Source organism: Myotis lucifugus, unplaced genomic scaffold, assembly GCF_000147115.1.
Source record: "Myotis lucifugus unplaced genomic scaffold, Myoluc2.0 scaffold_291, whole genome shotgun sequence".
NCBI lineage: Eukaryota > Metazoa > Chordata > Mammalia > Chiroptera > Vespertilionidae > Myotis > Myotis lucifugus.
In genome coordinates this window covers 689,771-703,291 of record NW_005871339.1, presented here as the reverse complement: position 1 = coordinate 703,291, position 13,521 = coordinate 689,771, and the positions used below count along the sequence as shown (strand labels likewise).

The window sequence follows — 13,521 nt, the reverse complement described above, 5'->3', positions numbered from 1 at the left end:
TGGTGCCCCCATTGCTCCTGGTGAGGCCTCCTGCCCAGTCCTGCTGCCTGCCTTTGCCTAGTCTGCAGCTGCTGCCCTGTGATTCTGTGTTTCTGTTTGTTTTGTGTTTTGGTTCTTGCATCTGTTTGTTTGAACAAATCATGTTTTTTCATTATAAAAATAAATATTTCCTCTGTCCACATGCAGAAGAATTAAGTTGGACCCTTTGTAACACCACATAAAAAATTAAAATGGGTCAAGGACCTAAATGTAAGCCCTACACCATAAAACTCTTAGGAGAAAACAGGACAAAAGCTTGACAGCATTGAGTATGGCAGTGATTTCTTGGATATGATGCCATAGGCACAGGCAACAAGAGTAAAAACAGACAAACTCGGACTTTGAAAATTACAGAAATTTTGTGCATCAGAGGATACTATCGACAGTAAAAAGGCAACCTGAGAAGGGGAGACGATATGTGCAAATCATATATGTAATAAGGGATTAGTATTTGGAATATATAGTGAACTTCTAAAACTCAACAACTGAAAAAATAAACCCATTCCAAAATGGGCAAAGGACTTGAATAGACATTTCTCAAAAGAAGATAGACAGATGATCAATAAGGGCCTGGCTGGTAGCTCAGTTGATGGGAGTGTCATCCTGATAGGCCAAGGTTGTGGGTTCCACCTCTGGTGAGGGCACATGTAAGAATTAACCAGTGAATGCATAAATAAGTAGAAGAACAAATTAATGTTTTTCTCTCTTTCTCCCTCTCCCTCCCTCTCTTTTTCTAAAATCAGTAAATAAAACGTAAAAAAACAAACAAATGGTCAATAAGGACATGAAAAGACGCTTAACATCACCAATCATTGGGGAATTGCAAGTCATCAAGACTTCACAACCATTGGGATGGTTACTATGAAAAACAAAATAGAAAGCCACAGGTGTTGGTGAGGACATGGAGCAGTTGGAATCCTCATGCACTTTTGGTTGGAATGTAAAATGGTGCAGCAGTTGGGAAAACAGTGTGGAGGTTCCTCAAAAAATTAATATAGAACTACAATTCCCCTTCTGGGTACATACTGAAAATAATTTAAAGCAGGGTCTCAAGAGATATTTGTACACTCATGTTCACTACAGCATTATTCACTATAGTTAAAATGTGGAAGCAACCCAAGCATCATTGATGGATGGGTAGACATACAAAATGTGGTCCATCCATACAATGGGATGTTATTCAGCCTTATAAAGGAAAGAAATTCTGACATATGCTGTGACATGGGTGAACGTTGAAGACATTATGCTAAGTTAAATAAGCTAGTCACAAAAAGGCAACACTGTATGATTCTACTTGAATGAGGGATCTGGAGTCATCAGATTCAGACAGAAGTAGAGGGTAGGTGCCAGGGGCTGGGGAGGGGAGTTAGTGTTTTGTGGGGACAGAGTTTCAGTTTTACAAAATGAAGAGTTCTGAAGATGGATGATGGCCGCACAACATTATGAATGTGTTTAATACCACTGAAAATGGTTAGAATGGTAAATTTTATGTTATGTGTTTTTTAACACAATAAAACGTTGGGAAAATATCTCTCAGCACAATGTGGTACCCTGGATTGGATCCTGGAACACAAAAAGGACATTCATGGGAAAACTGGTGAAATAGCAACAAAGCTTGGAGTTTCATTGCTAGTGGTGTGTCAGCACTGGTTTAGTGTGACTTGTACCTTGGGTGTGAGATGCTAACATTGGGGAGACAGGTGAGAGGTGTGCCGGAGTTCTCTCCATGTCCGTTTTGCAATTTCTCTATAAATGCATAATTACTCCAAAACAAAACCTTAATTTGAACAAAGAAGCAAATGTATCCTTAATATCTGGGGAATAAAGGTGTGCTAGAGGGACCCTCAGTCCATCCTGGCCTGGGTTCCTGAGCACCCCCCACTTGTGTCACCGGGTTGGCCTACACGAGTCCACATTGCAGAGAGGGGGGCTTGGGTGGTGCCTGGCCAAGTTGCCGCCCAGGGCTGCGGTGGGGTAAGCTCCACCCCAGGATGACCTTCAGGCTCCTTGCTGGGGTTGTGCCTCCTAGGGCCACTTCTCGGGCCATCCTGAGCTCCCTAGAAAGAGCGGCACCCCACTCAGAGTTTTGAACCAGAGTGTGGGATGTGACTGCCTGCCTCCCAGTCCCTTCTGTTAGGACAGCTGGTGACATGGCGAGGGGGAGCCAGGGCCCCAGCCCTCCCAGCTGGGAGGGAAGGAGAGCGATATGACTCCTCCACAAAGCCAGCAGCCCTGGCCAGGAGCCCTGTGGTGGTCAGCTCTTCTGGGGATGCACCAACAAGGGAGCATGTGTGTCAGCTGGAGAAAGTACAGAATCCCTTTGCGTTCCATCAAATCTTTATTTTCAGATTGACTCGGGTCAGTTTCATCATTTTGTTCAAAGATAAACTCTTTATTCCCAAACAGTTAGTGCCAGATAAATGAGGTGGCTCTGTGACTGCAGGACCCTCACTGGCGCTGCACCCTGTGGGCACATCACTCTGGTTCTTAGGAAATGCTTCTCAGACTGAGCTGCTGCTGCAGGACACAGACTTGTGGCATCCATTCCATATGTGGTTGCTCAGGAGCTGTGAGTGAGCCAGGAATTCCGTAAGATAAAGTACTGTGAGTGTCCCTGACCAGATGGGGCTGATTGAACTACACGGCGGTGGCAGCTAGAAGGTGGAAGGTGCTGCTGCACAGTCCGCTCCCCCAGGAGGACGGGCATACCATGCTGTCCCTCTGGCTTCACAGAGTCATCTGTGGCAGACGTGGACTTTAGTTTTCTCTAGATTTATTGAACAGATTTTTTTCTTTGAATTACCAATCTATGAACTCTGTAGATTTGCATTGCATTCCTTACACATGGATGCTTAACAAGTAGAAGTTAAAAATAATTTCTGTGTAAAAATAAAACCATCACATGAGTGACTGGATTGCTGGAGAGTTTTCAGAATTAGGTTGCTTTTTAATGACTTAAAAAAAAAACCTCCAGCAATTACCTAAAGATGTGCCCTTTAAAAGAGTGGTTATTTTGGGACACGGCGTTGAGGCCCAGTGTCATGTCTCTTGCAGGAGGGAGTGAAGACAGAGAATGACCACATCAACCTGAAAGTGGCCGGGCAAGATGGCTCCGTGGTCCAGTTCAAGATTAAGAGACACACCCCACTGAGCAAGCTGATGAAGGCCTACTGCGAGCGGCAGGTGTGCCTGTGGGCTGGGTGGGCTCTGCTGTCACCCCATGTCCAGGCTGTTCAGGGCTCCACTGTCCTGGAAGTGTGCATGTGTGTCTGCACATGTGTGCATTGGTGTGCACGTGTGCATTGGTGTGCATATTTGTGTGTGTGCATGTATGTGTGTCTGCACAAGTGTGTGCACTCCTTGGTGGCCTCTCTTCATGTGCATGCATATTTGTGTGTGTACATGTATGTGTGTCTGCACAAGTGTGTGCACTCCTTGGTGGCCTCTCTTCAGCCCTCTTCATCTCCAGGTTGTGCCCATCAGCTCTTGCTTCAGCAGGCCAGGCACAATGCTGCCTCTTCCTCTGGGGGTGGAGTGTGACCACATGTCTGCTCTTGGATCAGTGTTTAAGCGGCTTCCTTCCTGGGAGATTGCAGAACAGGGAAATGGAGTGCAGTTCCATGGCTCCTTCACACGGTAGCTGGAAAACGCTGTGGAGACATCCCTCATCACAGTTTGGTTTCCACAAAATGCTTGATTCTTTCCCTTTATTTACCAGTTTTCAAAGTAATGAGCTGACTCACTTGCATCCTCCCACAGTGACCAGTTAAATTGAGCCTTTTCAGTTGTGATTGTTTGTGTTAGTGTCATGAACTTACAGCTCAAATGCATTTGTGCTTCATCCCTGCGTCTGTTTTGCTCTCATCATGCTCCATGGACTCACCTTTGGTCCTGGGCCTATCCCCTCCACCTGGGCCCCTCACTCAGTGGGTGAGGGACCTCACTGCTGTGGTGTGATAGGTGCCCTGTCCTCTTCCCCAAGGAGTTCTGGGTGTGCGTGCTGCTCCTCACTGTTTCACTCCAGCCCGGAGCTCCCTCTGCCTGTGGACGGCACAGCTCCTGGCCTCTTGGAGTTGGCGGCCCTGACTTGGGGTCTGATAGGAACTTCTAGGCATCATCCAAAATCAGCTGCCTGCTGCACCTCTGCCTCCCAGACAGGCTGTGCCTGCCCCTCCCCTCTCAGGGCTGCATCTTGTTGCCCCCACTCCCACCCAGACCTTGGGGTCCAGCATCCGGGCTTTGGAACTTGCAGCCCATCAGTAGCACCTTTTTTCTGCTGGCTTGTCCCCTCTTCTGTTCTTTGTCCTGCTGACTATGCCTTTTTAATTTCTTTATTGATTTTTTTAGAGAGAGAGGAAGGCGGGGGGAGAGAGAGAAACATTGATGCGAGAGAGAGACAGATCGGTTGCCTCCGGCATGTACTCCAACTGAGGATTGAACCCGAAACCTGGGTATGTGCCCTGACTGGCAATGTAATTGGCAACCTTTTGGTGCACGGGACGACGCTTAACTAACTGAACCACACTGGCCAGGGCATCTTTTTTATTTTTTTATGTCTTTTCAGCAGGGTTTCAGGAGGAGCCGAGATGCATGTTTTAATCCCATCTCTCCTGTTTAAGCAAAATCAGAGCTGCTTTTAAAAGGGCAATGTCGTTGCACCCTGACCATGTTTACCATTCCCTCCGGATGCAGAGTCTGCACGCGCTCCTTTTTGGCTGGAAAATGCCTTTCCTCCTGCCTTTCTCAAGGCCACAGCCATCGGACTGCTTCCAGTTTCGTGCAGTCTTCTTGTCACATGCCTCTGTCACCTGGGTGGTGGTGCCAGCAGTTTAGAAATCCTGTTGGCTTCTGGAGGGAATTGAGAGGGACCAGTAGTGGCAGGTGCCTGTAGCTATAAGTCGCTAGAACAGTAGTTTCTGAAGGTGCTGGTGTTGGCCTCACATTAAATGCATTGTAGGCCTGCCAGTAGGTTTATAATCCACTGGATCATTCATCTGCACATTCAGAATCCTCAGTCCATGTTCTACTTCGTATTTTTTTTTTAAATATATTTTATTGAATTTTTACAGAGAAGAAGGGAGAGGGATAGAGAGTTAGAAAGATCGATGAGAGAGATCGATCAGCTGCCTCCTGCACAGCCCCCAGTAGGGATGTGCCCACAACCCAGGTACATGCCCTTGACCGGAATCGAACCTGGGACCCTTGAGTCCGCAGGCTGACGCTCTATCCACTGAGCCAAACCGGTTCGGCTACTTCGTATTTTTTATGTCTGTATCTATTGACTTGCATTCTAGTTATTCCTTTAGCCCTGTTATTCGCGTCACAAAGTCTCTTTTCAGCTGTGTCGGATCTGCTGTTTCAGCTGTCATTGAATTTCTAATTTTAATTTCTAAACATTTTATGTGCTTTTCAAGAAATGATTTCTTGCTAATTTTTGATAAACTCTTATTCCTTGACATATTTCTGATAGTTTTAAAGCATTTTAAGCAAAGATATTTTATATTACTTTTAAAAAATTATTCTAACATATCCAGTTTTTGTAGGTATATTAATTCTAAAGTATATTCTTCAAGTTTGTGACATTTTTTTTTAAGGGGAACTCAAGTGCCTTGCAACTTTATTCTTGAAATTCACTGAATCCTGGTTTAATTAAAGTGTGCTACTCAGCAAAGAACTGTGTTTGCTTCTGCAGCATGTATGGGGCCTTTACAACCTGAGGACTCATTAAATGAAAAAACGGTTTTTGGCCTTAGCCGATTTGGCTCAGTGGATAGAGTGTCAGCCCACGGGTTCAAGGTGCAAGGTGCCATTCGGTCAAGGGCACGGACCTGGTCAGTGTGCGTGCAGGAGGCAACCAATCAATGTGTCTCTCTCACATGGATGTTTCTCTCTGTCTCTCCCTCTCCCTTCCATTCTCTCTAAAAATCAATGGAAAAATATCCTCTGGTCAGAATCTTGGTATTTTGGTGTAAATATTTGATGATTTTGAATTAATGCATAACCTAGAAATATTTAATTATATTTGCCTTTTCTTTTCAGGGCTTGTCAATGAGACAGATTAGATTCAGGTTTGATGGGCAGCCAATTAATGAAGCAGACACCCCGGCCCAGGTATGAAAGCAGCTTCGACATCTTGAGGCCACCTTGAGGCCACTTCGACCTGCATTTGACTAATTGTTGTTTGAAATATTCTTGTTGGGGAGCTACTGTTACTTTTTCTTAATGTTCTTAGTTATTAGAGTATTTAACATATTAATTGGGCAGTTCAGTGTTTCAGATGAGAATGATGCCCTTTGTTGGACATCCTCCTCCAGGCTGGGAGGTGCAGCGGGCGGGCTGGGGGCTTAGCAGAGGGGTCCAGGCAAGATGGGCAGATGCACTCACCCCCCCTGGTGGTCTGGACATGGAATTTGTAGTGTTAGTCGATTTGTGGCTCACTCACTGGCTTGCTTCTTGTGCCCTGTAAGCATTTGTGCATAGGGGTATGGATGGAAAGTAGTGTGTACCCCTTCATTATTGGTCAGGAGTTAGCTTTTGCTAAGCCGGTGACCACCCCCTCCCCCCCCCCCCCAACAGTCTCAGTGTCGGCCCAGCATGGTGCATTGCATGGCCCCACAGGGAAAAGTTTCGGATGGAGTTGGAGGCCGAGGTTCAGTCTGGTTCTTGTCGTTCATCAGCTGGATGACCTGTGATCCAGAGTCACCTACTATTGGGGTCTCACTCAGTCTTGCCCTTCACAGAGGCAGAATCCACTGGGCTGGCACATGTAAAAGAGCTACGTATTTCTGCTCGGTTGAGGAACTCTGCTGCTGAGACGGTGGCTGGCTTTGTGAGGGTTTCTGAGGGCTTGCACTGGGGTGGGGGCTGGAATGCTCTCCGACCTGTCACTCTGGCTCCCGTTCAGGTAGTGTCCACAGCAGCACAGGGCCCGCTCACCCGGACCTACTTCCCTGTTTTTGAGAACGTTTCTGGGAAATGTTACTGCCTCCAGCCCTGTTTAGTCTCTATGATTTGGCAGAAGTTCTTTTGTCCCGAGAATGGACGGAGATCAGGGCAGATGTCCATTCCCGTGGTGTCAGGAGCAGCAGGTGGGGAGCTTTTGCCCATCTCTGGCCTGGTCTTGAAGGGAAGGGACGGGGAGCAGGGGTTCCTAATTGGGATCTGATTTTGTGTAATTTTCAGTAACAATTTTAGATACTTGTTCATTTTTTAATGAGACCTAGGTTTTCTGTCACTTATAGTTTTGAATATTTTGTGAATTTTGTTAGGGGAAGGTTGCAGAATAGTAGCTTATTGGAAATCCTAAACAAAGCCTCTTCTCCCTGATATGCCCTAGCGACCCCGGAGCAACCCACAGAGCAAAGGTGTGGTGGGGTGTTGTGCGCCGGTGCGAGGGAGACAGTGCAGTGGACATGTGTGTTCATTTGAACAGTTTTTGTTCCTGTGATGGCGAGAAAACTAACAGATTTCCCCTCTCTCCCTGTGCCTGTCACGTCGACCCTGCCAGTTGGAGATGGAGGATGAAGATACCATCGATGTGTTCCAGCAGCAAACAGGAGGCTCACGGGCGACTGGCTGCCTCTTGGGGTGTGGTCTGTAGAGGGACCGGCCCACTTTGTCACCGTCCTTGCATTTGCTGTTGAATAGTGAACACGTGACCATGCCAATCACAAAGGAGTCTGCAGGAACCAAGGACATCCACAAAAATTCCTTTCCTCTCTGACATACTGCGGGTGCAACTCAAAACTGTCTGCAGGGACGAATCCTTACCTGAACCGGGCCAGCCAGTGTCATGTTTGTTTAGGAAAATGAGTTGCAAGGTTTTGGGGGTTTGCTTTTGCTCTCATTTTTGTCTTTCCCCCTCTCACAACATTTCCCTGAAGCTTGTTGTGTGAATGTCCCTTTTTAGTCTAGACAGGGATCTTATCCCAGGTATTGAGTAAATCCCCCTGCGTATTCCATTGTAGAGAGCTCACATCATCAAAGTGGGGGTGCTTCTGTGGGCCGTTTTGGGGGCATTGTGGGGAGACAAACTTCCACTTACTGTTTCTTGTAGGTCCACTTACTGTCTTGTAGGTTTTTTCAATGCTAAATATTGCAAGTTTAAGTTTTGTGAGAATATGGTAAAGTTGAAGGGAGAATACTGGAATGCTTTTTTAAAGGTGAAAAGTAACTGAGTCCCTCAGTAGCACGGGCCTGGGCACTCTGTTCCTCTAGCTCCCCTTGGGCAGGGGCAGGCCCAGGGCCCCTGATGGTGCATGGGCAAAGCAGGGTGCAGCAGAAATTGGCTTTTCCCCTTCTTTTTTTTTTAATTTTTCAATTACAGTTTATATTCAATATTATTTTGTATTAGTTTCAGGGGTCCCCTTTTAATAGAGGAAAGCAATTGCCATGTTTCTCACTTGGCAGTAGTACTGTGGCCTCAGATTTCTTCCAGTATTTGCTCTGATGAATAATTATGGTTTCTATATAACAAAGTACGATTAAGTATTGCTGATTTTGCAGTGACTTTTTTTGTGTCAAAGAGCTACTTCAAGTGTGGTTACAGATGGGCCCTGTGCAAAGATGACTTCATGTTGTTCTCACGGATGTGCTCTGCCGCTTTCCTGACATTAGCTGTGATTTCATTTCTGTGAAACATTTTGGAACCTATACCTATTAAACCTTCAGTTCTCCTCCTGCCCTTCTGTATGGAACCCCTGCTGCCTGATGGCCCTGCTCTGCCTCCTGGTACCTGGACAGTGCGACCTGGACCATCATCTCTTGCTTGCCCGGAATCTTGCCTTTCCTTTGTGTTTTGCTGTTGGGGTGTGGATGTGGTGTCTGCTGGCTCTGCTGTTTGTTCACAATTTGTACATTCTTTGTTGTCCTTTACTACTGTAAACAGTAAATATAGTTTGATATTCTGTCTCTTGTATTAAATATTGCATTTGGAGGTTGCGGCTGTCACAATTCAACATCTGTAATGACCATTCAGCAAGACCACTCAGAGTTTTGTTTAAAGGCTAGTTGCTGAAAAGTAAGTATTCATCTGTTGCCTCCCCCACTCCCTGCATTCCTGGCAGAGCGCCCGCACTGGGCTGGCACCTTCTGAGTCCACACTCACGTACCCAGAGCTCTCCCGGGGGGTAAGCTGAACTGGCTTTGTGATGCCGCATGTAAAGAGGGTGGGTTTGGAGGCAGCTGATTTGGACATCAGTCTGGCCTCTCAAGTTTGGTGCCGTACTGTCAGACTAGTTTTCTTCTGTGTGATTGACAACCTTGCTTGCTTTGCAGCTGAGTGAACTGCTGCTAATTTGACAGAACTTCCCAGGGGACTGTGCTGTGACAAAACCAGGTTTGAAAATGACCTAGCTGTTTTAGTCAGTCCTTCAGGTGAGGTCAGTACAAACTGAAAGATGAAGGGGAGCTGGGATATAGCACGTCCACTCTCGCACCTGATCATTTACACCAGCCAAAGAAGATGGGTTCCAGCACATTACAGGGACTGAGTAATTTGCTAGGTGCCCCGGAGAGTGGAGGTGGGGGCACTGCATCCGCAGAGGAGCCCCTGCACTCCTCCCTCAAGCTAGGAGAGGAGAGACAGGCTGAGAGTTTGGGACATCAGAGCAGTGCTGCTTGAATTTCCACCCACTGCACTGAACGTAGATTGAAGAAAGAACAAGGCATGTCCTCGAGGTTATCTTCTCAAAATTTATGCAAATTGTGCATTTGGAATAATACCTCTTGGTATTAATATTTTAAAAATATTTATAGGCCCTAGTTGGGTAACTCAGTTGGTTAGAGCGTTCTCCTGCTATGCCAAGGTGATGGGTTCGATCCCCAATCAGGGCACATGAAAAACCAACCAATGAATGCATAAATAAGTTGAACAACAAATCGATGTTTCTCTTTTCCTCTAAAATCAATAAAATTAAGAAAATGTATTTACATAAATCGAACTCCTAGGATCTTGGAGTTAAATTGATGCTTCAGGAGGAGACAGGCACTATTTATCCTGCCAGTGGTGCCAGGGTCCCAGCGGGCAAGGCCCCATTTCAGCACTGAAAGGCCCTCATCCCAGGAACCTCCCTCCCAGGAAAGCCCCAGTAGGTGTCACAGCTCCCAGCTGGGGAAGCAAGATATTGAGGTTAAAACTACCTTCAGCCGGTTCAGCTGTGAGAGGCCTTTCATACTTCAGAAAGTTAGTTGACAAAGATATAAAAGACACTAATTTCATCCTGAACTTGGCCTCCCCCTGTGATCGCCCAGGAAGCCCTCACATATCACGCCTGCTCCTCAGAACCCAGGTCCGCCGGGGCCCCCCAGGTCCCTCCCTCCGTGGGGCCGAGTCTGGGCACCCTGAGTGGTGGCCGCGCTGGCAGAATAAACCCACCACCATCGCCAACCCGCTTTCCAAACCCAACCCCGGTCGGAAGGCGTTCGGGGCGTCACTGTCTTAGGAGCCGTCTCCTTTGGCTGCCGTTGGGCCGCGTCAGGACCTGCGGCGGTGGCACCACCGACGGCAGCGCCTCCATTCTGGCCCCCTCCTCCCGGTGTCTTGAAAAGACCCCCTGCCCTGGCTGGTGTGGCTCACTGGGTAGAGCCAGGGCCTGCGGACTGAAGGGTCCCGGTTGGATTCCAGGCAGACGCACGTGCTAGGGTTGCCGGCTCCGTCCCTAGTTAGGGGGCCTACGGGAGGCCGCCGTCAATGATTCTCATTGATGTTTCTTTCGCTCCCTCTCCCTTCCTCTCTGAAACCAATAAATATATATATTTTTAAAAAGTCCCCATCTAAATGACCTCTGCCCAGCTTGCGTCCCCCGCTCGGCCGTCGCGCCATCCTTCGTCCCCGTCCTCCACTGGACTCTCCTGCGGCCGCCGTGACGGAACAGGCGGTTACCAAGCACCCGACCCTGGAATCTCCGGGAAGACCAGGCTCCACAGGAACGGGGGCTGGAGAAGCGGCTTGAACCTCACAAAGCGGCTGCAGGGCCGAGCCACCCGGGACCAAGGGCCAGAGACGCTCGACCCCCTCCCCAGACGGTCCCGCTCCGCCCCTGGCCGCACTCCGCCCCTTTCTGCGAGCCCCTCTCACTTCCGCGCCTGCCCCGCCCCCGCGCGCGCCCCGCGACCCGGAAGGGCTTCTGTGCCCCCGGCAGCGACCGGAAGTAACCCCGTCCTCGGGCGGGAGGATACGAGCGGTTAGCGGCGACGTCCGACGGCACAGCTGTTTCCCCGACGATGGCGGGGACGGCGCTGAAGAGGCTGATGGCCGAGTACAAACGTGAGTCTGGGGCCTGCCCGCCGCCGAGCCTCACGTCGGGGCAGCGCCCCTTCGTCGCTCCTCCCGGCCCCCTGCTCTGCGCCCCGTCCCCAGTGTCGTCGCTCCTTGAGGCCTGGGCGGAGTGCGGGGCAGCGGACTCCTCACCCCACGGCCTGCCCGTTTGTTCTCGGTCAGCGGGCGGAGGCGGGGGCGGGGGGGCGGGGAGCGGCAGTGGTCTCCGGTCGCCCTCCGCCACCCTGCCCGCCGCCTCCTTGAAAGGAGGACGCGTTAATTAAAGGACAGAAGTGAACGTTACTGCTGCGCTGTTGGTTTGTTTTCTTTGCCCATTTTAGTAATATGGGTGACTGCCTAATTCCAGCCTTGCCCACATGCAGTGAGAGAAGGGGAGGGAAGCCTAAACTGCGTAATGAGAAGTTTTTTTCTTTCTTTAAAAAATTTTTTTTAAATTAATTTCAGAGAGGAAGGGAGAGGAAGAGAGAGAGCTACAATCATTGATGATTGATCAGCTGCCTCTTGTACGCCCCTATTGGGGATTGAGCCCGCCACCCGGGCATGTGCCCTAAACAGGAATCCTAAGGTGACCATGAACCTCCTGGTTCATGGGTCGTTGCTCAACCACTGAGCCACACCAGCTAGGCCGTACTGAGAAGTTTTTTAAAAAAGTGTTTTAAGAGAAAAAACGTATTGTGATGAGTCTGAGGTGGTTAGTCCAATACCTTTATTATATATTTACTTTTCCAGTGAGAGTTATTCTTTCATATGTGTTCTTGTTACTAACACCCTTTCTTTTTAGCTTGAAGAAGTCCCTGTAATGTTTCTTGTAACGTCTGATTGGTGATGATGAACTCTTTTAGCTTTTGCTTGTCTCCTTCATTTCTGAATGACAGTTTTGCTGGGGAGAGTATTTTTGGTTGGCAGTTTTTTCTTTCAGCCTTTTGAATATATCGTGGCACTCCTTTCTGGCCTGCAAAGTTTCTGCTGAAAAATCTGTTGATAGTCTTATCTGTCTCCTTATTGGTAGGAGACAAGCCAATCAATGATTCTCTCATCTTTGTACACAAGAAGTGTTCTCTTGCTGCTTTTAAAACTCTTCTTGATTTAACTTTCGACACTGTAATTACAAAATGTCTTGGTGTGGGTTCCTCGTGTTTGGAACTCTCTGAGCTTCCTGAATCTGGGTGTCTATTTTCTTCTCAGGGTTAAGAAAGTTTTCAGCCATTATTTCTTCACGTAAGATTTCTTCCCCTTCCCCTCTCCTCCTGGGAGAGCTATGATGGAAATGTTAATCATCTGATGTCCCATAATTCCTTTAAACTTTCTTCATTTTTTAAAGTTTTTTTCTTTTTGCTGCTCTGATTGGGTGAGTTCCACTACTTTGTCTTCAAGTTGACAAGTTGGCTTATCTTTTCTGCTTCATCTAGTCTGCTCTTGAACTCCTCTAGTATATTTTTTAGTTCAGCCAATGAGTTTTTTAGCTCTGTGACTTCTGTTGGTATTTCCTATGTTTCCCATCTCATTGTTGAAGTTCTTACTTTGTTCATCCATTTTTCTCCCCAGTTCAGCAAGCATCTTTATAACCATTACTTTGAATTCATTATCATTTATTTATTTCTATTTCATCAAGTTTTTTCCCTCAAGTCTTACCTTGTTCTTTCATTTGCAGTATATATTTCTCTGTTTCTTCATTTTGCTTGACTCTGTGTTGGTTTCTGTACAGTAGTAGAAACAACCACCTCTCCCATCTTGGAGGGAAGTGGCCTCTTATAGGAGATGAACCTTGTCATTCAACCCTGTCATTCAGCTCTTAATTGTCTTTCAAATTTTTGTGCTTGTCCAAGCCGTAGTTGAGTGTGGTCAGTGTCCTGAAGGAAAGGGTCTCACCTCCTGGATTCAGGCTAGTTGTAAGCCACACTCTCAGGCAGCAGCTTTTAAAAGTAGGCAAATCTATATATATAAAGAGCCAGGGGCCATCGCAACCAAACGGATGACCAAACAGGCTGAGTGGGGCAACAAGGCCGGCAGGGGGGTGAGTGAGGGACGACCAAACGACTGAGCAGCAGGCTGCGTGGGGCGACCAGGCCAGCAGGGGGGTTAGTGAGGGGCAACCAAACAACCGAACAGCAGGCTGTGTGGGGCTACCAGGCTGGCAGGGGGGGGCAGTGAGCGCTGACCAGGCTGGCAGAGGGGGGCAGTGAAGGGGGCGCAGTTGGTGGTAA

At 47.9% G+C, this 13,521-nt stretch overlaps 2 protein-coding genes across 3 annotated transcripts in view; both read left to right on the top strand.

Annotated features, from left to right (window-relative positions):
- The first annotated feature begins 1,432 nt into the window (after nt 1–1,432).
- On the top strand, nt 1,433–8,949 carry SUMO3 (small ubiquitin-like modifier 3). Of its 2 annotated transcripts, none has more exons than XM_023763534.1 (4): nt 1,433–1,739; nt 3,094–3,222; nt 6,079–6,150; nt 7,547–8,949. In XM_023763534.1, exons 1-4 carry the CDS (start codon nt 1,719–1,721, stop codon nt 7,637–7,639), a joined length of 315 nt encoding a protein of 104 aa, XP_023619302.1. In that variant the 5' UTR covers nt 1,433–1,718; the 3' UTR covers nt 7,640–8,949. The 2 variants fall into 2 exon arrangements, with proteins under 2 accessions (XP_023619302.1, XP_023619301.1); XM_023763533.1 differs by lacking the exon at nt 1,433–1,739 and adding an exon at nt 2,140–2,608.
- A 2,230-nt stretch (nt 8,950–11,179) lies between these two features.
- Nucleotides 11,180–13,521, top strand: part of UBE2G2 (ubiquitin conjugating enzyme E2 G2) — a 25,205-nt gene continuing 22,863 nt past the window's right edge. The window contains exon 1 of the mRNA XM_006099920.3: nt 11,180–11,305. Within this exon, the coding sequence (XP_006099982.1) occupies nt 11,263–11,305 (43 nt within the window). The 5' untranslated portion in view covers nt 11,180–11,262. The remainder of the gene's footprint in view (nt 11,306–13,521) is intronic.

Excerpts from the sequence above, each read along its gene's own strand:
- SUMO3 (XM_023763533.1), top strand. The coding sequence starts at position 2,534 with ATGCTTCTCAGACTGAGCTGCTGCTGCAGGACACAGACTTGTGGCATC. Across the intron at positions 2,609-3,093 it reads TATGTGGTTGCTCAGGAGCT|GAGGGAGTGAAGACAGAGAA; the intron begins GTGAGTGAGCCA and ends TGTCTCTTGCAG. Across the intron at positions 6,151-7,546 it reads AAGCAGACACCCCGGCCCAG|TTGGAGATGGAGGATGAAGA; the intron begins GTATGAAAGCAG and ends CGACCCTGCCAG.